Genomic DNA, 26,830 nt, shown 5'->3' on the forward strand with positions numbered 1-26,830 from the left:
GGCGTTCCAGAGCTCCGGTTCGAAAATGCAGGTCTTCGCGTGGAACAAAAGGAATGGGAGGTGGCTATCGTTTCACCCCAGGAACAGGTCCACGCTACAAATCAGGACTTTTTCCCCAAAGAGTCTGTTGTTACGCATTTACCGGCAGACCACTGGATAAGCTTTACCCAGTCGGAGGGTCAGGTGAAGGGAGAGCAACCCGTTTGTCTGACAGGTAAGGAAACACTGCTTAATTTGTTGTCATCACACTCAGAATCACAGACGTATTAGCATTTACTGCATGTACCGATTCCTTTCATTTTCAAAAAAAACTCCTCGGAGGTATGGACTGTTATCACCCACTGGAGCAGAAGGGGACCCGGAGTATTACCTCCCGGATTGGGGCGGAGGGGGATGGGTTCTCCGTCTTGATTTGGTGGTGTGACATGTCGGCAGGGAGTCCTGGCAGGTGTGGCTGTTGGTCGGGTGTTGTCCGGTGCCCGTTCGGTTCCCGGCCAGGGCACATGTCTGGGTTACATGCTTGACCCCGGTGGGGGAGGGGGGTGTGCCGGAGGCAACCAATTGATGTTTCTCTACCACATCCGTGTTTCTCTCTCCCTTCCTCTCTCTCTAAAAATCAAAACTATTTTTAAAAAATGTGTGACAGGACACCTGACAATGGCAGGAAAGCGTTACCTGTGACACTGGAATCATCACCCCCAAACCCGCCCGCAGCAGGCGAGGAACACAGTCTGCCTTCTCTGTGACCCGGGGGCAGGCCCAGGGCCTCCACAAACACCCATCTTCCTCTCCTTCCAGACGGCACTTCCCACCGCCCTTCCGAGTGGTGTGGTCACCTGGCCTGCTGGGGTCGATACCTGTGGGCGGGCGTGATACGTGTGGTGCCCAGGCCGGAGACTGAGAAGTCACGGCAGCTTTGCGGTTTTCTCTTTCCCACCGACAGCCATTGGGACACCAGGATGGGGGGAGCAGAGCCCTGAGCTGACCCCCAATAGGCCACCAACTCTGGCCAGTAGCAAACCTTTGTTACTTTAAGCCACTGAGATGCTGGGGTTGTTTGTTACTGCAGCAAAACAGCCTATGCTGACTGATACAGTGCCCAGCTCTCAGGAGAGCCTGAAATGGGGAGGCCTCAACAGAACGAACGAATGAATGAATGAATGAATGAGGCCATGAGTTTCCCCCTGGGCTGGAGCTTAAGAAACAGCCGTGTCTAGATTCCTCTCTCGCACAGACACTTGTGACCAGGCTGGGGTAAAGTTGGGCTCTGCCCTTTATTTCCTGAACTTTCTGCCCCGGTTGATTCTTTCCTCGGGCTCGGTGCTGGGGGCTCACGGGAAGAGCGAGGAATGGGGAGCTACTGAGACAGGGACCTCGGCTGGCCGGGAGAGCCTGGGGAATGGAGATGAGAAGGAACTAGAAACAGGGAAGCAGAAACAGGAGGAGGGAGGAGAACCGGAGAAGTCGGCAGAGATGGGGAGAGGGATGGACTTTGGAGGAGACAGACACACTGCGAATGGGAAACCATTGAGAACAGGAGCCGGGGAGACAGAGAGGGAAGGCAGAGCGGGAACAGAGAGAGAAACCAGGAGGCAGAGGAGGTGAGGGCGAGCCAGTGACAATGGGCCCGGGGTCATGGGAAGGGGAGGTGGGGACAGCTGAGCCGGCAGAGGCTGGAGCTGGGAGAGGAAGGTGGAGTCGCAGGCACAATGGGGGCGGAGGGGGCAATAGGGGGCAGAAACGCTCCGTAAGCCCTGCAGAGAGCAGGGAGGGGGTAGGTGGCCGGCTGCAGCCTCAGGACTCCTGGCTGGCCACGGATTCCGGGCCGGCGCTGGAGGTGGGGCCCGGGCTGGACTCGGAGCCGGTGCCCTTGCTGGGCAGGCCGCCCGTGCTCTCGGCGCCGCCGCCGCTGGAGTCCAGGTAGCCGGTGGAGCCCAGGTAGCTGCTGGAGCTGACGGGCCGGAAGGCCACGCGGCCGCCGCTGGAGGCCTGGCTGGTGGAGCCCCCCACGCCGGGCTCGCCGAAGGTGACGTGGCCCACGTTGGAGCTGGGGGGGCGGCTGGACACCAGGATGCCGTTGGCCCGGTGGCCCAGGGCCGACGGGGGCCCCGTGCTCGGGCTCCGGGAGAGGGCCAGCGGGGTGCCCGAGCTGGCCCTGTGGGTGGCCGAGAGCGGGAGGGGCGGGCTGCTGTCCATCTTCTTGGCCATCTCCATCATCTCCTTCTGGTGCTGCTCCCGCACCAGCTCCCGCGCCTCCATCTGCCGGGATGGGGGGGGGGGGGGGGCGGGGGAGTGAGGCCCCGGGAGGGCTGAGCCCCGCCCCCCGCCAGCCCAGGCGGCCCGTTCTCAGTTCTCACCGACTTCGTCACGTAGCTCAGCAGCTCCTCCTTGCTCAGAGGATAGTCCTCTTTGCCCTCAAAGCCCGGGGGCTCCTCCCTAAAGTAGGGGCGCGGCAGGAAGGGGCTGCGTTCTGCACCCACACGGGGCGGACGGCGTGACCCGTGGCCGCGCTCTGTCCGCGGGACGGCCCTCCCCCCCCCCCCCCTCTGGTCCCCGAAGCGCCCATTCCATCCATCACCTGCTCCCCCAGAGCCACAGCCTCCCTTTGGTCCCAAAGAGCCCCCTCTGCACCCCCCTCCCAGGCTCCTGCTCGCCGTCGTTTCCCCCCCCTCCCCCCCCCCCCCCCCCCCGGCGCTCACAGGTTGTCCGGGAGCTGGGGCGGGGCCACCTTCTTGGGCTGGTCCTCGGGGCTCTGGCCCAGCACCGTGAGGGCGGCGATGGACAAGCTGGACACGGTGAAGCTCTGGAGGGAGGAGCGGGGGTGAGCCCAGGCCCGCCCCCCGCCCCCCCGCCCCCCCGCCCCCCGCCCCCGGGGCTGGGGCTCCCGGCCCCACCTGGGCGTTCTGGTAGGCCTGCACCGTCAGCAGCTCCACCAGCCGCTTCTCGATGAGGCCCAGGAAGAGGCCGATGTCGCGGTCCCGCATGTAGGTCTTGACCCCGAGGAGGTCGTTGATGATGGTGCTGTCGCAGCGGGCCTTGGCGAAGAGCTGCTGGATGGCTGCGGGGGGCGGGGGGCGGGGGGCGGGAGACAGGCTGTCAATCCGGTGCCCGCCGGGGCCAGCCCTCTCCTCCCCGAGTCCCCCCGGCCCCGTTCTGTGGAACCGCAGCTGGAAGACGTCCCCACGGGCCGACCCGGGGCAGCGGGAGGGCGTCGCTGTCCGCCCGCAGGGGCTGGGGACCGCGGAAGGCGGACCGAGCGGGAGGCAGGGACAAGCGGAAGGCACCCTGCCTGGGAGACCCCCACACCCAGCTCAGGGCCGGCCCAGCCCCCATCGGGTCCGAAGCTCAGGGCCTCTCCGAAGAAACCCCCGCAGGCGGCCGGCTCTGTTTTCTTTTTCTTTCTTTCTTTTAATTTCTTCTTTTTTTAAATTTTATTTTGGCTTTGTTTTCACACCCAGGTGCCTGAGACCCCTGGGGTGAGCCATCATCATGACCCACTCGGAGGACGGGTGGTGCGGGGTGCTATGTCCCTTGGTTAACTGCTGCTGTTCATGAAGGCACCGAGGCGCGGGGAGAAAGTCTGCACCGGCCCTGGCCGGGTGGCTCTGTGGTTAGCGCACCGTCCCACGCACCACGAGGTTTTGAGTTTGAGCCCGGCCGGCCGGCGGGCCAGCCTGCTGGGGAGGCTGAGGATTGGCCTATGAACCAGCAGGTTATGGCGGTATTCCCAGCAGGGGCACAGGCCCGGGTTGCAGGCTTGATTCCCAGTGGGGGGCATGCAGGAGGCAGCCAATCTCCTTCTCCCTTCCTCTCTGTAAAAATCAATAAATATATATATATATATGTTTAAAAAATATTTTATTGATTTTTTACAGAGAGGAAGGGAGAGGGATAGAGAGTTAGAAACACCGATGAGAGAGAATCATCCATCAGCTGCCTCTTGCACACTCCCCACTGGGGATGTGCCCGCAACCCAGGTACGTGCCCTTGACCGGAATCAAACGCGGGACCCTTCAGTCCCCAGGCAGACGCTCATTCCACTGAGCCAAACCGGTTTCGGCAATATGTATATATATATATTTAAAAGGTTGCAATTTGATCCCTGGTCAGGGCATGTATGGGTGATGATCACTAGATGGATGGGTGGATGGATGGATGAATACTAGATGAGAGGATGAATGGATCAATACTAGATGGATGGATGGATAGATGGATGAATACTAGATGGATGGATGGAAGGATGAATGGATATAAGATGGATGGATGGATGGATGAATACTGGATGGAAGGATGGATGGATGGATGGGTAGATGAATGAATACTGGATGGATGGATACCAGATGGATGGAAGGATGGATGGATGGATGGATGATGGATGGGTGGATGATGGATGGTTGGATGGATGATGGATGGGTGGATGAATGAATACTGGAAGGATGGATACCAGATGGATGGATGGATGATGGATGATGGATGGATGGGTACCAGATAGAAAGATAGATGGATGGATGGATATTGATAGATGGATGGATGGATGGATGGATGGATACTGATGGATGGATGATGGATGGATGGGTACTAGATGGATGGATGATGGATGATTGATGGATGGTGGATGGGTGGTGGATATGCGGAGAGTGAGTGAGTGCACAGGGTAACGCCTGGAACTCTCCCAATGGCCAGCAGAGGCCTGGCCCCGCTGCGTGCTCATCGCGTGCGCCCCGGTGAAGAGGCGGCGCAGGTGGGTGCTCACCGGCCTTGAACTTCTCCACCTGCTCCCTCAGCTTCTGGGCGCGGGCCTCCAGGCTGTCGGCGTCAGAGCGCAGCTCTGCTATTTGCTCCAGCACCGAAGCCTGCAGCTCCTGTTTCAGCGAGCGGCGGGCGAGGTGGCCAGTGCGCGCCGTCTTCATGGCCTCCCGCATCTGCGGGCGAGGGCGAAGCTGGGCCGGCCGCCCGCGGAGGAGGGGGCGGGGCCGAGGCCAGGGGCAGGGGCTCCGGACGGACAGACTTACCCCCCGGATCTCCTCCCGCAGACGCTCCAGCTCCGAGTTCTGCTCGTTGATGAAGTTGAACTCGGCGAAGTTGCGCGCCTCCACTGGGCGGGGAGGGGGGGTCCGGGACACAGAGTCAGAGGCGCGGGAGATACAGAACCGGAAGCCAAGAGGAGCGGGGCTCGGGACAGAGAGGGGGGTGCTGAGAAAGACAGCACGGAGGTGAGACGGAGAGACAGAGATGGAGGGACACAGATAGAGAGACAGAGACAGAGAGACGCAGACAGAGAAAGGGGACGCAGAGAATCAAACGGAGAGCTAGAGCGAGAGAAGGAGCTGCAGAGAGAGACACAAAGACCCAGAGTAGACGTGAGGGAGACAGACAGGCAGGCAGCGGCGGGGACATCGGGGAGAATCCGGGGGAAGGGGGGAAGGGGGAGACTTGGAGAGCGAGGCCCGGGCCCAGGAGCAGGGCATGGGGGAGGCAGGAGACAGGCCAAGCCCAGAGAAACCCCACAGAAACAAAAAGACAGCCGCCAGCCGGGACCCGTTTGGCTCAGTGGATAGAGCGTCGGCCTGCCGACTGAAAGGTCCCGGGTTCGATTCCGGGCAAGGGCATGTACCTTGGTTGCGAGCACATCCCCAGTAGGGGGTGTGCAGGAGGCAGCTGATCGATGTTTCTCTCTCATCGATGTTTCTAACTCTCTATCCCTCTCTCTTCCTCTGTGAAAAATCAATAAAATAAAAAAATAAAAAAAATAAAAGACAGCGATACAGACACGGAAGGGACAGAGATGCAGAGGCGAGGGGACAGGCAGAAGCAGGAGGGGCTGGCGCAGAGGCGGCCGCAGGAGGAGGCTGTGGGAGCGCCCGCTCCTCCCCGCGGCGGGCGGAGGGTCCCCGGGCCGTCGGGGACCAGGGCGCAGCGGGGTGCGCGGGCCGCGACCGCCCCCTCCCGGCGGCGCGGGCACTCACTCTCCAGGTACTTGTTCACCAGCAGCTCCGGGTCGCTCTCCCCCGTCAGGTGGTACAGTTTGCTCAGGGTGTCCTCGTACCGCAGCACCAGCCTCTCCTGCGACGTCTTCCTCAGCGTCTCGGCTGGGGGCACGGGGGCCGTGAAGGTGGGCGCCCCCCGGGCGGCCACTAGCCCCAGGGCCCCTGCTCCCCGGCGCCCCCTGCAGGCAGGCCCCGGCCGTGCGCCCTGAGGCCCGGAGACGGGCGCCCGCCCGCCCTCTCCGCGGCCCGGCCTGGGGGCGGTGTGTGTGTGTGTGGGGGGGGGGGGGGGGCGGCGCAGAGCGGGCGGCGGCCTCACCGCGCTTCTCGCGCTTCTCCAGGACCACCGGGTCCGCCTGCCGGTCGCGGTTCTTGAGCTGCAGGAAGCTGTGCAGCTGGTCCAAGTGCGCGATCTGGCGCTGCAGGATCTGCACCTCCGTCTCGTTCTGGACGCCCTCCTTGTCGGCGCGCTCCCGCAGCACGCTCATCTTGCTCTTGGCCTCCTCCCTGCGCGAGGGGGGGGGGGGGCGGGGGGAGGGGGGGGAAGGCGGGGTTAGAATCAGCCTGTGGTCCCGGGGACCCGTGGGTGGGCGCAGTCTGGGGATGGGCGGGGTCCTCCTGGGGTCCCAGGAGTGGGTGGGCACAGTCTGGGGTGCGGGGTGGATGGGCGGGGTCCACTTGAGGTCCCAGGGGTGGGTGGGCGCAGTCTGGGGTGCGGGGTGGATGGGCGGGGTCCACCTGGGGTCGCAGGGGTGGGTGGGCGCAGTCTGGGGTGCGGGGTGGATGGGCGGGGTCCACCTGGGGTCGCAGGGGTGGGTGGGCGCAGTCTGGGGTGCGGGGTGGATGGGCGGGGTCCACGAGGGGGTCGCAGGGGTGGGTGGGCGCAGTCTGGGGTGCGGGGTCCACCTGGGGTCGCAGGGATGGGCGGGGCAGACTCAGTGTGCTGTTCCCCTGAGGTCACAAAAGACAGAGAACTTTCTAGGTTCCCGAGGCAGGGCAGGAGTCGGGCCCGGGGGTGCCAGGCCCGGTAAGGGGCTGACGGCCTTGCCCACGAGCTGACCGTGGAGACCGTGACGTGAGTGGAACCGGCGTGGCTCGGGGAGCCGCTCACGTCGGCTCTGAGGCTATGGGGCGGGGCGGGCGCCTCTGCCTCGGTCCCGGAGCGGCTGTTAAGCTGCTAAACGGGGTCAGAGGCCGAGCCTGAGGCCGCCCGGGGGCTTCCAGGCGCCGGGACCGAGTGTCCCTCCCCTCCGCGCCGGGAGCCCAGCCCCTGGCCTCTGCGCGGGAAGGAGCCTTGTGGCTTCTGCCTCGAGGTACAAACCGGCCCTTTGTTCTCTCCAGAGCCACTGAGCTGCTGCCTGAACCTGAGTCTCCCTGATTGCACTCCTTCCGCTCACAGAAAAGCTTCCTGCTCTTTATTACCGCCTGCACCTCCTCTTTGGCTAACGGTGCGCAGGGCACCCGGGAGGCGGGCGCTATGGGGGGCGCCTGGCAGCGGGGGGAGGGAGGGGGCAGGCTAGCGGTACAGTTAGACACTCAGGCCTGGAAAGGGACAGCCAGGTGATGAGGTCGGCGAGCTGGAGTGTGTGTGGGGGTGGGGGGGTGGGCGTGTGGTTGGAAGTAAAGGGGCTGGGCCGCCCAGGACCTCACCTTGGACAGGTAGGTGGTGTCACCAGCACTCGGGCACAGGCCCTGCTAGGACTCTGGGGCCCCTAGAAGCCTCATTCCTGAGCCTCTCCCTGGCTGCACATCTGAGAAGGTAGCTTCTAAGCTGCTTTTTATTTATTTTTATTTTTTAAAATATATTTTACTGATTTTTTACAGGGAGGAAGAGAGAGGGATAGAGAGCTAGAAACATCGATGAGAGAAATACATCGACCAGCTGCCTCCTGCACACCCCCTACTGGGGATGTGCCTGCAACCAAGCTACATGCCTTTGACAGCAATCGAACCTGGGACCTCTATCCACTGAGCCAAACCGGTTTCGGCTCTAAGCTGCTTTTTAAATTTTATTTATTTAGCCCTGGCCAGTTTGGCTCAGTGAATAGAGCGACAGCCTGCCAACTGAAGGGCCCCCGGTTCGATTCTGGACAGAGGGCTCCATCCCCAGTAGGGGGCGTGCAGGAGGCAGGCGATCAATGATGCTCTCTCATCATTTGATGTTTCTGTCCCTCTCCTCCCTTCCTCTCTAAAGTCAACAAAAATGTATTTAAAATATAAAATAAAAATTTATTTACTTATGTGTGAGAGAGAAACATGGACTTGTCGTTGCGCTTGGTTATGCATTCATTGATTGCTTCTTGCTGGTGCCCTGACTGGAGGTCAAAGCCACAGCCTCGGCGTACCGAGACAACGCTCTAACCACCTGACTACCCGGCCAGGACGCAGCTGCTAGACTTTTAAATGTCGAGCAGCCACCTGTGCGTGCAGAGTGCCCGGCCGTACTTCACAGACCACAGGGTCAGAGTCAGAGGGGGGGTCGGTGGGGAGACAGCAGGCAGGGCCGCTTGGGCCCTGCCCATGGGCCGCTCCGTTCCACCTCCACGCCTTTGCCCAGAGCACCAGCTTCGTGCTCTGTTCAAAGTCCTCGAAGGCTTACTCTGTCACCCTCCTCCTCCGGGAGGCTCCGGGCATCCCCAGCCCAGCTCGGTGGATGAGGGTCCACCTATGAGCCAGGAGGTCACGTTTTGATTCCAGGTCAGGGCACAGGCCCAAGTTGCGGACTTGATCCCCAGTGTGCGGGGCGTGCTGGAGGCACCCGATCAATGATCCTCTGTCCTCATTGATGTTTCTCTCTCTCTCTCTCTCCCTCCCCCTTCCTCTCTGAAATCAATAAAGATACATTTACAATAAATAAATAAATAAAGCGGGCAAGTTTGTCTGTGCCTCGGGACACCTCCCAGAAGCCACAAGACAGACGTGGCTCCGGCCGGAGGCAGGAGGAATCAGGAGCCAGGGGCAGGCGGCAGTCACAGGTAGGAACGGGGTCCTGAGAAGAGGCAGGAAACCATTTGGGTGCAGACCCCAGGGCGGGGGCTCAGAAGGCGCAGGGTCTGAGAGAGAGGGAGGGAGAGAGGGAGGAGAGGGAGAGGAGGAGGAAAAGAGAGGGAGAGAGGGAGGAGGGAGAGGGAAAGGGGGAGGAAAGGAGAGGGGGAGGGGGAGGAAGGAGTGGGAGGGAGAGGGGGAGAGGAAGAAAGGGAGAGAGGGAAAGGGAGAGGGAGGAGAGGGAGAGGGAGAGGGAGAGGGAGGGGGAGAGGGAGAGGGAGAGGGAGAGGGAGGAGAGGAAGAGGGAGAGGAGGGATAGGGAGGGGGAGGGGAGGGAGAGGAGAGGAGGGAGGGAGAGAGGGAGCCCACGAGCAGCAGCAGGAGACGCAGAGGCCCCGTCTCAGGTCACCCTCTCAGACTGACCTCACACCCCCTCCCACCCCCCAGCAGGACCTCGCCCCCGGCTTCTGGCAGAGCCGCCAGGGAAAGGGCCGCCTCATGAAAAGCAGTGTGGGTTCTGATCTCTTGGGTTCAGAACCCCCCCCCCCCCACACACACACACACACACACACACACACACACCGCCCGATGGAAGCGCGGCCTACCTGATGGAGTAGGCGGAGATGGAGGAGCCGGTGAGGGCGCTGAGCGTGTGCCGCATCAGGTGCATCTCCTGCGGGAACAAAGCGGAGGGTCGTTCCAGGCCGCCGTCTCCCCGGAGAAGCAGAGTCCGGCGCCCGGGGATGCGGAGCCTCCGGATCAGGGGCTGCGGGGCGGGCAGCGGGCGGAAAGCCCCGCGGAGGAGCGGCTGCCGCCGAGGGCTGATCCCGCAGCGGCGGACGCCTGAGCACACCGACTCTACCTCCGCTCCGGCTCAGACATCGGTGTGTGTGACGTTCCTTTATTTTTTAATTTATTTTTTTTTATTGATTTCAGAGAGGAAGGGAGAGGGAGAGAGAGACAGAAATGTCTGTGATGGGAGAGAATCAGGGATCCGCTGCCTCCTGCACGCCCTCCCCTGGAGATGGAGCTCGCAACCCCTGGCAGGTGCCCTTGGCCGGAATCGAACCTGCGACCCTTCAGTCTGCAGGCCGACGCTCTGTCCACGGAGCCAAACCAGCCAGGGCTGTGTGTGAGACTCTCACCGTGTGACCATACTCGTCGGTTTTCTGCTTCCACAGAAATGTCTTTGCTTTTTTATGAGTAAAAAGGGCTCTTTCCCGAGACAGAGAGAGGCAATGATTTATTTCTACACATGCACAATGTGTCCATGGATTCTTGCATGTACAGTGTACATAGACACACACATACTGGTACATACACACTCATGTATGTACACAGTATGTCACGCGTGTATTACTAAGACACAGATAGCCCTGGCCGGTGTGGCTCATTTGGTTGGGTGTCGTTCCACGCACCTAAAGGTGGCAGGCTGGATTCCCGGTCAGGGCACCTGCCCGAGGTTGCGGGCTCAATGCCCAGTAGGGGGCGTGCAGGAGGCAGCCGATCAATGTTGCACTCTCACATCCATGTTTCTCTCTGTTTCTCCCTTCCTCTCTCTCTAAAAATCAATAAGTGATTTTTAAAATAATAATAATGCGCGAACACGCACACATACATACATAACCACGTACATACTGCATACATACACATTGTATACATGTACACGCACACACATTTACTTTTGCAAAAAGAAACCCAGGAGGGCCGAAGCCGGTTTGGCTCAGTGGATAGATAGAGCGTCAGTCTGCGGACTGAAAGGTCCCGGGTTCAATTCCGGAAAGGGGCATGTACCTTGGTTGCGGGCACATCCCCGGTAGGGGGTGTGCAAGAGGCAGCTGATCGATGTTTCTCCCTCATTGACGTTTCTAGCTCTCTGTCCCTCTCCCTTTCTCTCTGCTAAAAATCAATAAAATATTAAAAAAAAAAAAAAAAAGAAAGAAAGAAAGAAAGAAAGAAACGCTGGAGGGATAGCCGGAAAGCAAAGGGCCTGGGCGGGAAGACGTGGAAGACGGGGGAGGAGGTGGTTTGGGCCTGGGACGCCTGTTGGAGGGATTCTGATTTGGGAACCCTGTTCCAGCTTTACACATCCACAGAGAACACTAAGCCAGCAAGGATGGGCGTGAGACACAACCTCAAACTGGACACGGCCGAAGCAAACTAGCCCCGCTGTATATCAAAGAGCATCTGTACATAGACCAGTTGTTATGACAGGCACTGACCACCAGGGGGCAGATGCTCACCCCACAGGATCAGGCCCCCTCCTGTCTGGATCGGGGCTGTGAGGATTGAGCCAAAACCAGCTCTCCAACATTCCCTGAGGGTCCCAGGTTCCAAGAGGGCGCAGGCCAGGCCCAGGGACCCCACCAGAGCATGAATCCACGCACTGGGCCTCTAGTCACCACACAAAAGACAAAAAAGCCGCAGCTGGTGGCTCGGTTGGTTAGAGGATCATCCCATACACCAAAAAAAGTTTCGCTGAAACTAGTTTGGCTCAGTGGATAGAGCATCAGCCTGTAGACTGAAAGGTTCCAGGTTCGATTCCGGTCAAGGGCATGGACCTTGGTTGCGGGCACATCCCCAGTAGGGGGTGTGCAAGAGGCAGCTGATCAATGTTTCTCACTACCTATCCTTCTCCCTTCCTCTCTATAAAAAAATCAATAAAATATATATTTTTTAAAAGTTTCGGGTTCAATCCCTAGTTGGGGTGCATACAGGAGGCAACTGATTGATGTCTCTCTCTCTCTCTCCCTTCTTCTCTCTATCAAAATCAATAAAAGCATATTCCTGGGTGAGGATAAAAGGGTGGGGGAGGGGGAGGACATGGCCTCGTTTTTAGGAAAATACACACTGAACTTAGGAGACACAGTGTCTGCCTGCTGCGTCCGCCAATATAAAAATAAGCTGTTTCCAGTAAAGATGCTAATTACACAGAGTAGATGCGGCAAATGGCGGGCCTTGGTGAAGGAGATGCAGCTCTCTGTCCCATTCTTGCAGGGAAGGGAGCGGGGAGGGAGGGAAGAAGAGAGGGAGGGAGGGGAGAGGGAGGGAGGGAGGGAAGATTCTCCAAAGGACTTCAAAGGTTACTGAGAAACCCAGGGGATGCACATGGTCTGGCTGGCTCCGCGGTTGCCCCGGGTGATAACAGTCTAAATGACTTCTCTCAGCGTTCTCGTTTGGAGGCGCCCGGAATGCTTTCTGGTTCCCGTCCCCTCAGAACGTTAAGTAAGCCGATGGCGTCGTCCGTTTGGTACCCGAGGCCGGAGCGCTAGAAAGCAGCTGGCGGACACCCCCCCCCCCACCCCACCCCACCCCACCCCGCCTGCCCTCCTCCCCGGCGAGCGGGGGCCGCTGACCTTGTGCAGCTTGCGGTTCATGTTCAGATAGTGGTTCCTCTGGACCAGCAGCAGGTCCAGCTCCTCCCGCAGGGCCGCGTTCCGGACCAGCTGGATGTCGAAGCGGCAGGTGACCTGGGGGCGGGGGCAGGGGAGGGTCAGGATGCCGGAGAGGGTCTGAGGCCTGGCCTGCCGCCCTCCTCCACACTCAGACAGGAAGCCGCCTTCCCACGAGGGGGTTCCCGAGATCATCGGCCAGCCCCTCCGTGAGAGCCCAAGCATCAGCCGAAACCAGTGTGGCTCAGTGGATAGAGCGTCGGCTTGGGGACTGAAAGGTCCCAGGTTCGATTCCGGTGAAGGGCATGTACCTTGGTTGCGGGCACATCCCCAGTGGGGGGTGTGCAAGAGGCAGCTGGTCGATGACTCTCTCTCATCGATGTTTCTAACTCTCTATCCCTCTCTCTTCCTCTCTCTACAAAATCAATAAAATATATATATTTAAAATAAATAAATAAATAAAGAGATCTTCATGTATCTCTTTAAAAAAGAGCCCAAGCATCAGATTCCTTCCCCCCGGGGGACCCTCCATCCCTCCAGGATCCCGTCTCCTGACCCCCTCGGGGAGCCCAGCATCCAGGCCTCCCCGGAATCTGCGTGGCCCCCTTTGGCCCCGCCCCCCCCATTCCCAGGACTTGACCCCATGCTCATTCTTCCCCCAGCCCCAGAGGTCAGGCCTGGGAAGAGCCACGAGGCCGACCCTCACCCTGTCCAGCTGGTCTTCCACGATCTTGATCTTCTTCCGGGTCTTGGCCTTCTGGTCCAGGAAGACCCCGGGGGCCCTGGGGTCCTTGCCGCTGGCAAAGAGCCGGGCCTCCCACTCCTGGATCTGGCGGGGAGAGGGCGGTGCCTGAGTGTGGGCCGGATGCGGGAGAGACGGGGACCATGGAGATGAAGTATGGTGGCAGCCATACTTGGGTAAAAACTGCCGTTTGAATTTTAACCCTGCTATTCTGGCTTCGGCACTCGCTCACTTGCTTAAACAATAGGGTAGTTGCCTCAGCTTCCGGATGGAGACCTGGAGGCTAAGGCAGTTTTCCTGTGCCTGTGGACCAGGACCACAAGAGATGGATTCCCACGGATTCAGTGGCTTCAGGGGTAGAAACTGCAGATAACCTTCAGAGAGTATCCGCTCAGCTCTGCTTCTGTATTATCCGCTATGGCAATATAGGGCTACATTCCATTGTCCCCGGTGGGCTGTTCCCAGCCTTTAGAATTTAGAATTCAGAACAAAGGAACATTCCTGTGGTCTGGACCTTTAAAAAGACTGCCTACCCCTGGAACAGTGTGGTCATGTGGACTCCACCTGCCTGTGGTGCTCTGGCGGCCGTCCTGGCCAGTTTTTCCATAAATCATTGGCTGCTTTTTTAAATCAATCATCAGCCTCTGGTGGCCTTATTTTGAACCTTGGGTTTGAGACCCCACAACAGGAAGGAGGTGCAGGGGGTGCTGAGTGGCCTTCTGTGGACAGCCCCCCACCTTCCCCGGGGTTCTGGCTCCCAATCACAGAGAGCCCAGGACCTGCCAGCCCAGGACCCATGTGACCCGGGCGGAGCCAGCCAGAACCCTTTCCTGGGATTTGGGGGAAACGTGTGAGCTGGGGGGGTGGCCCCTCAGGACTTGCCGCTGTCACAGTCCCCACCGCACCGAGCATCCTGGGACAGCGAGGCCAGCAGACAGAGCGGAGGCTGGAGGCGGAGATGGCGAGACCTAGCCCTCCTGCAGGCGGAGTGCCCGGTCTGCTGCTGAACTCCGCTTCCAGGCTGACCTCCCTTCGCTACTCACCTCCACTGGCTCGGTGTGTGCTGCCTCCCCAACTACACTGGAGGCTCCGAGGGGGCCAATGTTTGGCTCTTTTCCTACCTGACACACAACAGGTCTGAACAAAACGTGCGGACTGCGGGAACTCACACGCTGCTTACGGCTGTGCGCTAGTCTAGGTTGCCCATGTCCCGCAGAATTTATGTGTCGAAGAGACCTCGGATGTGACCTCAGCCGGAGCCAGAATCGCTCAGAGATACGAAAGCTAAAATGAGGTCCTGAGGGTGGGCCTCATGCAATAGGACTGGTGTCTTCATGGAAAGGAGACATCTGGCCCTGGCTGGTGTGGTTCAGTGGATAGAGCGCCGGCCTGCGGACTGAGGGGTCCCGGGTTTGGTTCCGGTCAAGGGCACATGCCGGGGTTGCGGGCTGGATCCCCAGTGGGGGCTTAGGGTAGGTAGCCAATGGATGATTCTCTCTCATCATTGATGTTTCTCTCTCTCTCTCACCTTCTCTCCCTCTTTCCCCCTCTGAAATCAATAAAAATGTCTATAAAGGGTGTGTGTGGGGGGGGGGGGGCATTTGCACACACAGACAGGCACAGGGAGGATGACAGGTGAGCACATAGGCAAAGACGGGGGTGAGGTTTCCACTCACTGAGGAACGCCGAAGGCTGCCAGCAAACCGCAGGGCCGGGGGAGAGGCACGCACCGGATCCTCCCTCCCAGCCCTCAGCAGAAACCCACGCTGCCGGCACCTCTATCTTGGACTTCCGGCCTCCAGAACGGAGAGACAATCCATTTCTGTCACCCCGCCCGTCAGCGCCGCAGCCAGCGCCAAGGGGGCGGCAAGGGGCGGGATCCGTTGTCCAGGGAGACGCACGGTCACGGTCAGACACCACGGGAACTACGAGGTCAGGTCAGGGCCGCTCGCCGGCTCCACAGGAGCTGGTGCTGTGGTTATCGCGGGATGTCACATCTTTGTGAAACTGTCTGTTTAATTTTTTTAAAAATATATTTTATTGATTTTTTTACAGAGAGGAAGGGAGAGAGAGAGAGCTAGAAACATCGATGAGAGAGAAACATCGACCAGCTGCCTCCTGCACACCCCCATCGGGGACGTGCCCGCAACCAATGTACATGCCCTTGACCGGAATCGAACCTGGGACCCCCCAGTCCGCAGACCGAAGCTCTACCACTGAGCCAAACCAGTTTCGGCTCTTTAATTTTTAAAAAAAATATATTTTATTGATTTTTTACAGAGAGGAAGGGAGAGCTAGAGAGCTAGAAACATCGACCAGCTGCCTCTTGCACACCCCCTACTGGGGATGTGCCCGCAACCCAGGTACATGCCCTTGACCAGAATCAAACCTGGGACCTTTCAGTCCGCAGACCAACGCTCTACCACTGAGCCAAACCGGTTTTGGCTGTCTCTTTAATTTTTTAGAAAATTCTTTATTGTTGCCCTCACCAGTTTGGCTCAGTGGATAGAGCGTCGGCCTGCGGACTCAAGGGTCCCAGGTTTGATCCCGGTCAAGGGCATGTGCCTTGGTTGCGGACACATCCCCAATGGGGGATGTGCAGGAGGCAGCTGATCAACGATTCTCTCTCATCGATGTTTCTAACTCTCTATCCCTCTCTTCCTCTCTGTGAAAAAATCAGTAAAAATATATATTTTTAAAAATCTTTATTGTTGAAAATATTACCTATTTTTTCTTTTCCCTCCATTGTTCTCTCCCAGCCTGCCCCCAGCCCCCAGCCCCTAGCCCGGCCTTCACCCCTCAGTTGTCTGTGTCCATTGGTTCTGCTTATATGCATACATGTTCTTTGGTTGATCTCTTACCCCCTGACTCTCCACCCCACCCCCCTCTCCCCTGCCTTCCCTCTGAGGTTTGACGGTCTGTTTGATGGTTCTGTGTCTTGGGATCTTGTTTTTGTTCATCAGTTTGTGTTGTTCATTATATTCCACAAGTAAGGGAGATCCTGATACTTATCTTTCTCGGATTGGCTTATTTCACTTAGCACAATGCTCTCCAGGTCCATCGATGCTGTTGTAAATGGTAAGAGTTCCTTCTTTTTTGCCATTGTGTAGATGGTAAACTTAGGCTTTTCCCAAATCTTAGCTATTGTAAATGGTGCTGCTATGAACATAGGGGTGCGTATGTCCTTTCTGATTGATGTTTCTGGTTTCTTGGGATATATTCCTAGAAGGGGGATTATTGGGTCAAATGGGAGTTCCATTTTCAGTTTTTTGAGGAAGCTCCATACTGTTCTCCACAGCGGCTGCACCAGTCTGTATTCCCACCAGCAGTGCACGAGGGTTCCTTTTTCTCCACATCCTTGCCAGCACTTGTCGTTTGTTGATTTGGTGATGTTGGCCATTCTGACAGGTGTGAGATGGTACCGCGTGGTTGTTTTGATTTGCATCTCTGAAATGACGGGTGATTTTGAGCATGTTGTCATATGGCTCTCGGCCTTCTGTGTGTGTGAGACAGTTGGTGGTAGTTGCTGTGATAAAAATCAAATACCCCAAAAGTGTTACCATTGGGAGAAACTGGGCACAATGCACAGAGACTCTCTCTGTGTTATTTCTCCCACCTGCACATGGAGCTACAGGGACCCCAGTAAGATTTTAAATCTTTCAGAGCGAAAGTACTGCACAGACATCGACAGAGAACCACAGTGGCCTTGTCCGATCCGGCTTCAGCGCCAATGGGCGTGAGCATGCCTCGGGCAGGTAGCTGTGGCTTTGGAGGATGAAACACAGACTATTTTCTTTTTTCTTTCTTTCTTTCTTTCTTTTTTCTTTTTTCTTTTTTTTTTTTTTTACAGAGAGGAAGGGAGAGGAATAGAGAGCTAGAAACATCGATGAGAGAGAAACATCGATCAGCTGCCTCTTGCACACCCCCTACTGGGGATGTGCCCTCAACCAAGGTACGTGCCCTTGACCGGAATCGAACCTGGGACCTTTCAGTCCGCAGGCCGACGCTCTATCCACTGAGCCAAACCGGTTTCGGTGAAACACAGACTATTTCCTAATGGTCTCCAGGTTGTGAGGACACGACCACTTACTGGGCTGGCTGGTCCAAACTACTTAAGTGGGATGGCCCCTGGGGACGGCACTTGGGGGCTGATGGTTACATATTCAGGAATTCCATGAGCTACATGGCTGGCAGCTTGACACTGAGCATCCTTCTCTATATCTGCATAACAAATTAACACAAACTCGTTATCTCCAAGTTTCCATGGGTCAGAGGCCTGACACAGCGCAGCTCCATCCTCTCCTCGGGCTCTTACAGAGCCGCCATCCAGGTGTCCGTTGGGGCTGTGGTCTCAGCTGGGACTCGCCTGGTGCTCGGTGGCAGAATTCAGTTCCATGCGGCTGCAGACCATGGTCCTCAGCTTCTAGGGGTCCTGGGAAGGTCCCTGCCCTGTGGATCTCTCCAAGGCCCGGTGCACGAAATCCATGCATGGGTACAGTCCATAGGCCTGGCCTGCGATCAGGGCCATCTTCCCAGCTGCCTGCAGCCGGCCCCACCCCCCACCCCCACTGCCACCCACCCCCAGCTTCCCGCTCCTCATCAGGTGATCGGAGCCTACCGGCCATGGGCAGGAACTAAGAGGTCAACCCTTCCGCCCACTCACCAGCCCTGCCCCCACCGCAGGTTGCCCTCTGTGTGTGGGGTGACTGGCAGGATGGGGGCCTTGGCCTGGTGCCACCCCCTCCCCCCTGCTACCCACTCTCGGTTTCCCATTCACCATTGGGCGATCGGAGCCAGCCAGCTGGGGGAAGGGACTGAGAGTGGGCCTCATAATGACTGGTCGATCTGGTCGTTCTGCTGCTAGGGTCAATTTGCATATTACTCTTTTATTATAGAGGATTACATTTGAGGATAGACATGCCCTGAGATCCAGGGCTGCAGCCACTGGACAGAGTCCCTGGAAAGCAGTCTTGGGATTCAGAAGGCTATAATTTGGCACCACGTTCACGTAACTCTGTGGAAGGATGGAGGACAAGGAACAGCGGCATCTTAGCAGGACAGCAGCAAACACGTCTGTGTTGAGGGTCCAGGGCTGCTGCTCACACCTCCAGGTGGCTGGTCCCACATGAGTGGGCAGGTGTTGCCTACCCTGACTTACGGAAGCTTCATACACAAGAGGAACCATCTCTCTCTTTTTGATCCTCACCCAAGGATATTTTTCATGGATTTTTAGAGAGAGCAGAAGGGAGGGGAGAGATAGAGGGAGAGAAACATCGATGTGAGAGAGACACATGGGTTGGTCACCTCCCACACATGCCCCCACCCATCGCCAGGATTGCAACTGAGGTATGTGCCCTTGACCGCAATTGAATCTGCAAATCTTCAGTCCGCGGGCCGATGCTGTATCCACGGAGCCAAAAGGGCTCTGGCAAGGAGCCACCTCTTTTTTTTATTTTTTATAATACATTTTATTGATTTTTTTTTTTTTTTTTTTACAGAGAGAAAGAGAGAGGAATAGAGAGTTAGAAACATCGATGAGAGAGAAACACACAACCAACGTACATGCCCTTGACCGGAATCGAACCTGGGACCCTTGAGTCCGCAGGCCGATGCTGTATCCACGCAGCCAAACGGGCTCTGGCGAGGAGCGCCCTCCTGAGGGTAGCTTCCCAGCCCGGCCAGGAGCATCCTCAGTCGTAGGAAACGCCCCACAGAGAAATGAGGTTTCTATTCAGTCTCAGTCACAGGGGCCCGGGGGACCCATGAACCCGAGCACAGTCCTTCCCGGGGTCATTTTAATAATGAACATTGCTGCCTGGGAACACAGCTGACATCCCCTATGTACCTTAACCCAGTGGGTTTCCATGGAAACGGTGCTGGAAGAAAGTAAACCAAAGTCATCTTCCAGAAGAAAAACAGGGTTATCTGTTGGTTTTTTTCCTCCCACCCAGCAACTACACTTCTGAGTGTAGGTACACTTCGGGATCTGTGTAAAAGGATGTTGACAGAAGCATTATTCATGTAACCAGCTTCAAACTGGAAACAACCAAATGCCCATCGATACTGAGTGAATGAATACATTAATGAAATAGTACACGACAGCAAAAAATGAACGAGTCACAATTATACACATCAGCAAGGATGCATTTCACATTTGAAGGAAGCAAGCTAACTATGTAGGTAGCATTATTTTATTCAATTTTTTTAAAATATATTTTTATTGGTTTCAGAGAGGAAGGGAGAGGGGGAGAGAGATGGAAACATGCCCTTGGCCAGAATTGAACCAGCCAAACCGGTTTCAACAAATATTTCTTGAGTGCTTACTAAGTGCCGGGCCAAAACCGGTGTGGCTCAGTGGATAGAGCGTCGGCCTGCGGACTGAAAGGTCCCGGGTTCGATTCCGGTCAAGGGCATGTACCTTGGTTGCGGGCACATCCCCAGAGGGGGGTGTGCAAGAGGCAGCTGATCGATGTTTCTCTCTCATCGATGTTTCTAGCTCTCTATTCCTCTCCCTTCCTCTCTGTAAAAAAAAAAAAAAAAAAGAAAGAAAGAAAAAAGAAAATAGTCTGTGTTTCATCCTCCAAAGCCACAGCTACCTGCCCGAGGCATGCTCACGCCCATTGGCGCTGAAGCTGGATCGGACAAGGCCACTGTGGTTCTCTGTCTAGCCTAACCACTTTTGTTGTTGTTAAACCTCACCCCAGGATATTTTTCCCATTGCTTTTTGTTTTTATTTTTATTTTTTTAAAATATATATTTTATTGATTTTTAACAGAGGGAAAGGGAGAGAGATAGAGAGCTAGAAACGTTGATGAGAGAGAAACATCGACCAGCTGCCTCCTGCACACCCCCCACGGGGGATGTGCCCGCAACCTATGTACATGCCCTTGACCGGAATCGAACCTGGGACCTTTCAGTCTGCAGACCAACGCTCTATCCACTGAGCCAAACCAGCTTCGGCTCCCATTGCTTCTTAGAGAGAGTAGAAGGGAGGGAGGAGGAGAGGAGAGTGAGAGAAACATTGATGTGAGAGAGACACAACAATTGGTTGCCTCCCACTCTCATCCCAATGGGAGCCAGGAATCAAACCTATACCCCAGGTCTGTGCCCTTGACCGGGAATCAAACCTAAGACCCTTTGGTACTCAGGCCAATGTTCTAACCACCGAGTGACACCATCCAGGGCGCAAAGAGACTTTTTCGTGAGGAGTAGAGAAAAAAATGACAATGAATCCCACATAGAAAAAAGCTTGATTTGACTAAACGTTGGTTTCAGATACATATCTGCGTGTATGTTTAGAGCTACATGCATCTGTGCATGAGTCACAATTGCTCATTGACACACTGGGGCAGTGGTCGGCAAACTCATCTGTCAACAGAGCCAAATATCAACAGTACAATGATTGAAATTTCTTCGGAGAGCCAAATTTGTTTAAGCTTACACTTCTTCTAATGCCACTTCTTCAAAATAGACTTGCCCGGGCCGTGGTATTTTGTGGAAGAGCCACACGCAAGGGGCCAAAGAGCCGCATGTGGCTCGCGAGCCGCACATTGCCGACCAGGGCACTGGTGGACTTCCTTGCTGTAGGCCCCTTTCACCGTCCATCGCTGTCCCTGCCGTCAGCTCAGCTCCCAATGCACCGAGGGCGGGGCCAGGCAAGGGAAACGGTCATAAAAACGTGAACGAACACTTGGCATGGAAAAGTCCAAGGTCAAATAGCAAGACCTTGAGACAGGTGGGGTTGGACACCTGGCTAGACCTCGCTCCATGACCAACGCCCTCTTCTGGCAGATGAAGGAACTACAGTCCAGAGAGGCCAACCCTTGCCTGCGGGCACACAGCTCTGCGGAGGCAAGTTTCCCCTCCGCTGCCCCGGCCCCGGAGCATCTTGGGACTGTGCTCCTTCCTAAACACCCACTTGCCCCTCGGGAGCCCCAGCACCACTCTCCCAGGCGCCTGCTCTCCATGACCCAGTTTTTCGGAGGAGGAAGCTGAGGCTCAGAGCGGGGAAGGCATCGCCCCTAAGTAGGATCCACAGAGCCTGGTCTCAGGACCCACCTTCTTGTCCAGGGCTCGGGTCTGCTCCTGCAGCTCCTTGACCTCGTCCTGCACCTGGGCCCGGCACTTGAGCAGGTGGCTCATGTTCTCCAGCCTCTGGCTGTCCCGCAGGCGCCTGACCTGGCTCTGGGCGATGCCGATCTGCACCTGCAGCTTGTTCCGCACGTCCTGCAGGCGCTGGATCTCCTCGCTGCCCCCGGGGGGGGGGGGGGGGGGGGGGAGGGCAGCCAGCAAAGAAGCAGAGCTCAGCATCAATAGAGGCCAGACACACGGCCTGCCTCCTGCTGGACCCACGATTCCGGCCCCCAGACTCTTAACAGCCCCCCTCCCCCCACTCACACACACTCACACACTCACACACACTCATACACACACACACACACACTCACACACTTACACACATTCATACACACACACTCACACTCATACACACACACACTCATACACACACACACACTCACACTCATACACACACTCATACACACTCACACACTCACACACTTACACACACTCATACACACATACTCACACACAATCACACACACACACTCTCACACAAATGCAGGCACTTGGCTCACAGTTGCTTATTGATGCGCTGGTGGACTTCCCTGTTGTAGGCCCGCTTTTCAACATCCATCACCTTGTACTGTCGCTGCAGTCGGCTCAGCTCCCAGTCCACTGCGGGAGGGGCCAGGCAAGACACTCAGCAGGAATCCAGACCCTGCCCCTCTCACACCCCCTAGGAATCCTGGATCCCTTAGGATCTCACAAGCTGCAACTCAACTGAAGACCCAGTCTCCAGCACTCCTCTAGGACTGCCTCAAGCTTTCTTTTATTTATTCATTTTAATTTCCTCCCACCTAGATTGTGTGCAGATTATTTTTTTAAAATAAATCTTTATTGTTCATATTATATAAATGAGGAAATGTTCATTTCTGCCCCCCCCCATTGCTCCCCTCCACCAGGTTCCCACCCCACCCTCTGCCCTTTCCCCACCCCCCATTGTCCTCATCCATAGGTGCACAGTTTATGTTCAGTCTCTTCCCACATCCCCCACTCCCCTTTTCCCCAAGAATCGTCAGTTCACTCCCCTTCCATATCACTGATTCTATTATATTCACCAGTTAATATTGTTCATCAGATTTTTTAAATTCCCTTGGTTTTTAGATTCACTTGTTGATAGCTACGTATTTGTTATTCATAGTTTTTATCTTTATTTACTTTCTCTTCCGAAAGAACCCCCTTCAGCAATTCATATAATTCTGGTTTGGTGTTGATGAACTCCTTTAGCTTTTTTTTATTAGTGAAGCTCTTTATCTGGCCTTCGATTGATATTCTAAGTGATAGCTTTGCTGGGTAGAGTATTTTTGGCTGTAGGTTCTTGCTATTCATCACTTTGAATATTTCTTGCCATTCCCGTCTGGCCTGCATGGTTTCTGTTGAGAAATCAGCTGACAATCATATAGGTGCTCCTTTATAGGTAACTACCTTCTTTGCTCTTGCTGCTTTTAATATTCTCTCTTTGTCTTTTGCTCTTGGAATTTTAATTATGATGTGTCTTGGTGTGGTCTTCTTTGGATTCCTTTTGTTTGGAGTTCTGTGCACTTCCTGGACTTGTAAGTCTAATTCTTTCACCAGGTGGGGGAAGTTTTCTGTCACTATTTCTTTCAGTATGTTTTCGATATCTTGCTCTCTTTCATCTTCTGGGACCCCCATAATTCTGATGTTGGTTCGCTTGAAGTTGTCCCAAAGGTTTCTTACATTATCTTCAACTTTCTGGATTCTCTTGTCTTCTTGCTTCTGCGGAGGAGCATCTTCTGGCTCTTTATGTTCCAAATCTTTGACTTGATTCTTGCGATCTTCCACTCTGTTTTTAGGACTCTGTATAATATTTTTTATTTCAGACAATGTATTCTTTATTTCTTGTTGATCCCTTATTATTTCTTGTTGATCCCTTTTCATCTCCTCATAGGTCTTATCGACCTTTTCTAGAAAATTCTTGAAAAACATTATAAGCATGGTTTTGAACTCTATATCCAGTCTCTTCTTTTCCTCCATTTCTTTTGTTTGTGATCTATTTCCTTGTCTCGGCATTTTCACAGCTTCCCTGAGTTGGTAGGGTGGCTTTGTGTGCTAAGCTGTCCTATATGGTTCAGTGAGTCAGCCTCCCAGTTACCTGAGGTGGACAGTCTTGGTGTAGCCCTTTGTGGGCTGTGTGTGCAGTCTTGTTGTTAAGCCTTGCTTGTTGTTGCTATCACTGGGAAGCATTGATCTCCAAGCCAATTGGCTATGAGGATCCTGTGCGAAGATTATTTGTTTCCCTCAGTTAAATAAACAAATATTTAGGTCACCGAGGCCTAACACCGAATATTAGAAATTGTCAATTTTATCATTCCTCCTTTTTGTCGGTTTTGGCCAAAGAGTGAACGAATCCTTCGGTTGCTTTGTAACAAGTTATTGTGGAATGTGAACCAATTTATTCCCTCTTATATTTTATTTTATTTATTTATTTTTTAAAAAATATATTTTATTTTATTTATTTATTTTTATTGATTTTTTTACAGAGAGGAAGAGAGAGGGATAGACAGTTAGAAACATCGATGAGAGAGAATCACGGATCAGCTGCCTCTTGCACACCCCCTACTGGGGATGTGCCTGCAACCAAGGTACATGCCCTTGACCGGAATCGAACCTGGGACCTTTCAGTCCGCAGACCGACGCTCTATCCACTGAGCCAAACCGGTTTCGGCTTAAATATATTTTATTGTTTTTCACAGAGAGGAAGGGAGAAGGATAGAGAGCTAGAAACATCGATGAGAGATACATCGACCAGTTGCCTCCTGCACACCCCCTACCAGGGATGTGCCCGCAACCAATGTACATGCCCTTGACCGGAATCGAACCTGGGACCTTTGAGTCCGCAGACCGACGCTCTATCCACTGAGCCAAACCAGTTTCAGCTATTCCCTCTTATATTTTAAACGTTCTTCTTTCTCACTCCCACCCCTACCCCGTCCCCGGAATGAACGAAGTTAAGCAAAATAATATAGGGAAAATACCATTGCTAAACCCATTATATGTTTAAAGTGAATTAAAGCTTTTGCTCTGGAAGTGTCTAATCAGCTGGTATAATCGTTGTGGGATGTGGAAAACTGCAGCCTCGAGGTTCTGGTCAGCTTTGTCCTGCATCTTACCAAAAGATAAGTGGTTTTGCTGTAGTTTGCCTCAAGCTTTCTTACCCCTTCATACTCCCCTGCACCCCAAGCTGACCTGGAGACTTTACCCACTAAGCCCACTAGAGGGCGCTCCCAGAAGGCCTGGCAGTCCTCAGGGACCCGACTCACAAGACTGGAACTTGGGGGAGCGGAGGAAGGTGACCAGGGCTGCATTCTTGCTCCCTCCCTCGCCTTCAGCCTTCACCCCCCAGCCATCCTCAGTCCCATCCTCCCGCCTCCTCCTTCTCAGCCCATCTCCTAGGCCCAGGCCTCATCCCCTCCTGTCTGGGCCATCACCCCAGCCTCCTCCCCACCTCCCACAGCCCCAGAGGGCCTTCCTACAACCAGAGCGGACCCTGCCTCTTCCTTGCTCCAGCGCCCTCAGGACCAACTCCTAGCCCCTCAGCCTGGTGTTCCAGGCCCCACATGACCTGACCCTACCCTTCTCTCCAAGTCTCCTCCACCGGCTCGCCGCCCACCAAGGCCCAGTGGTTCCACACGCACCCCCACCCCCACCCCGGGACCATTTGGCAATGTCTGGAGACGGGTTTTTTGTTGTTGTTGTTGTTTGTTTGTTTGTTTGTTTTTAGAATGCCCCGTTTTATTTATTTTTTTTAATTTATTTATTTTTAATTATTTATTGGTTATGGTATCACATAATTATCCTCATTCCCCCATTCCCATCCCAAACCCTGCCCTACCTATGCCCCCACCCCTCTGTTGTCCATGGCCATCAGCTAGGCCCATACGTTTGTTTTTGTTTGTTTGTTTGTTTGTTTTTTAAATATATTTTATTGATTTTTCACAGAGAGGAAGAGAGAGGGATAGAGAGTTAGAAACACGAATGAGAGAGAATCATTGATCAGCTGCCTCTTGCACACCCCCTACTGGGGATGTGCCTGCAACCAAGGTACATGCCCTTGACCGGAATCGGACCGGGGACCTTTCAGTCCGCAGACTGATGCTCTATCCATTGAGCCAAACCGGTTTTGGCTGGAGAGGCTTTTGATTGCTGCGATGTGAGGTTGGGGGAGGTGCAGAGCGTTGCTCCTGCATGTAAGTGGGTAGAGGCAGCCCCCAGCACCAAGGACAATCTGAGCACAAGTGCCAGCAGGGCAGAGGCTGTAGCCGGTGGCTGCTCTCTCTGCTGAAACTCTCCCCTTCTTCTGGGCCCCACCCACACGTCCCCTCCTGCAGGAAGTCCGCCCGGCCCACCCCACTCCAGGCTTTGCCCGTACCTATGCCCAGCTCCAAGTCCATGCTCACACATGCGCTGCCCCCACTAGAGGGCGCTCCTGGGAGGCCTCCCTGTCCCCACAGCCCTGCAGCACAGGACCCGGCACCCGGGGAAACCAAGGGAAAGAATGAGAGGAATAAGGAGCGTGGACTTACCTACTCCTTCCTGGAAGACCTCGCTCCCTTCCTCGGAGCGGGTGCTCATTGCAGCCATCTTAGCCAAAGACTGTGCGTATCCTGTAGAGGCGACACAGGACCCACCCCTTCAGACAGGGAGTGGGAGAGGGTGGGGAGGAGGTGGGCAATGAGCTAGGGACTAGGAATGAGAAGGTCACCCCAGAACCAGCTCCGGCCGCTCTCTGACTCTCAATTCCTCCCATGGATTGTAGGGGGACACCTCTCAGGGCTCTCCCCACATTCCTCTCAACCTCCTGTCTCTTACATTCTGTCTTGCATCACGGCTCTGACTCTGGCCTCTGGCAGGGATACAGGTCCCCTTTTTTTAAATATATTTTTATTGATTTCAGACAGGAGAGGGAGAGACAGAAACATCAATGATGAGAATCATTGATCAGCTGCCTCCTGCACGCCCCACCCTGGATAGCGAACCCACAACCCAGGCATGTGTCCTACAGGGAATGGAACCGTGGCCTCCTGGTTCGTAGGTCGACCCTCAACCGTGCCTGTCTGGCGGTCCCCTAGGCTCTCCTCTAGGCGGGCTGTTTGGGGAGGAATCACAGAGGAAAGGGAACCCCGTGCAGAGTGAGGCCCAGGCCCTACCTGGTGGAATGCCTAACTTGTCCGGCCTTGGTGCTCCTAGCTCACTGTTGTGGTTTGGTTACTGGGGAGATAAGGGGCCAATGAGGCCTGAGGACAGCGGCAGGGGAGGGACCAGGACCAAGGAGAGGACGTGGGAGGGGAAACTGAAAGGCGTGGCCCCGGAGGCGGCGAGAAGACGAGCTGGGATCTGCGGGGTTTTGAACTGGAGCCCGGAGAGGGGCGGTGCCCGCAGGCGTTGAGGGGCGGGGCTGGGTTGAGGAGAGGGACTGGCAGGCGTGGAGGGCGGGACTAGGAGTGTTGAGGGGCGGGGCTTGGATGGGTTGACGGGCGGGGCTTGGATGGTTGAGGGGCGGGGCTTGGATGGTTGAGGGATGGGCTGGAGGTGTTGAGGAGCGGGGCTGGGATGGATTGAGGGGCGGGGTTGAGGTGGGTTGAGGG

General features: G+C 55.6%; 1 protein-coding gene and 1 long non-coding RNA gene across 3 annotated transcripts in view; one reads left to right on the plus strand and one right to left on the minus strand.

Moving 5' to 3' along the window:
• ODAD1 (outer dynein arm docking complex subunit 1) lies at positions 1-26,441 on the minus strand. 2 transcript variants are annotated; one of them, XM_084905968.1, is made up of 15 exons: positions 26,393-26,441; positions 25,769-25,849; positions 21,740-21,839; positions 21,162-21,351; positions 13,068-13,190; positions 12,326-12,439; positions 9,575-9,642; positions 6,304-6,491; positions 5,967-6,089; positions 5,013-5,095; positions 4,754-4,922; positions 2,895-3,058; positions 2,700-2,803; positions 2,358-2,436; positions 1-2,259 (listed from the first exon to the last, which is right to left on the minus strand). In XM_084905968.1, exons 2-15 carry the CDS (start codon positions 25,824-25,826, stop codon positions 1,795-1,797), a joined length of 2,028 nt encoding a protein of 675 aa, XP_084762094.1. In that variant the 5' UTR covers positions 25,827-25,849; positions 26,393-26,441; the 3' UTR covers positions 1-1,794. The 2 variants fall into 2 exon arrangements, with proteins under 2 accessions (XP_084762094.1, XP_084762095.1); XM_084905969.1 differs by lacking the exon at positions 13,068-13,190.
• LOC311633534 overlaps positions 1-26,830 on the plus strand; it is a 176,790-nt gene that overhangs the window by 130,311 nt on the left and 19,649 nt on the right. The gene's annotated exons all lie outside the window — the stretch shown is intronic.

Source organism: Pipistrellus hanaki (genome assembly GCF_964339955.1).
Source record: "Pipistrellus hanaki genome assembly, chromosome: 15".
Classification (NCBI taxonomy): Eukaryota; Metazoa; Chordata; class Mammalia; order Chiroptera; family Vespertilionidae; genus Pipistrellus; species Pipistrellus hanaki.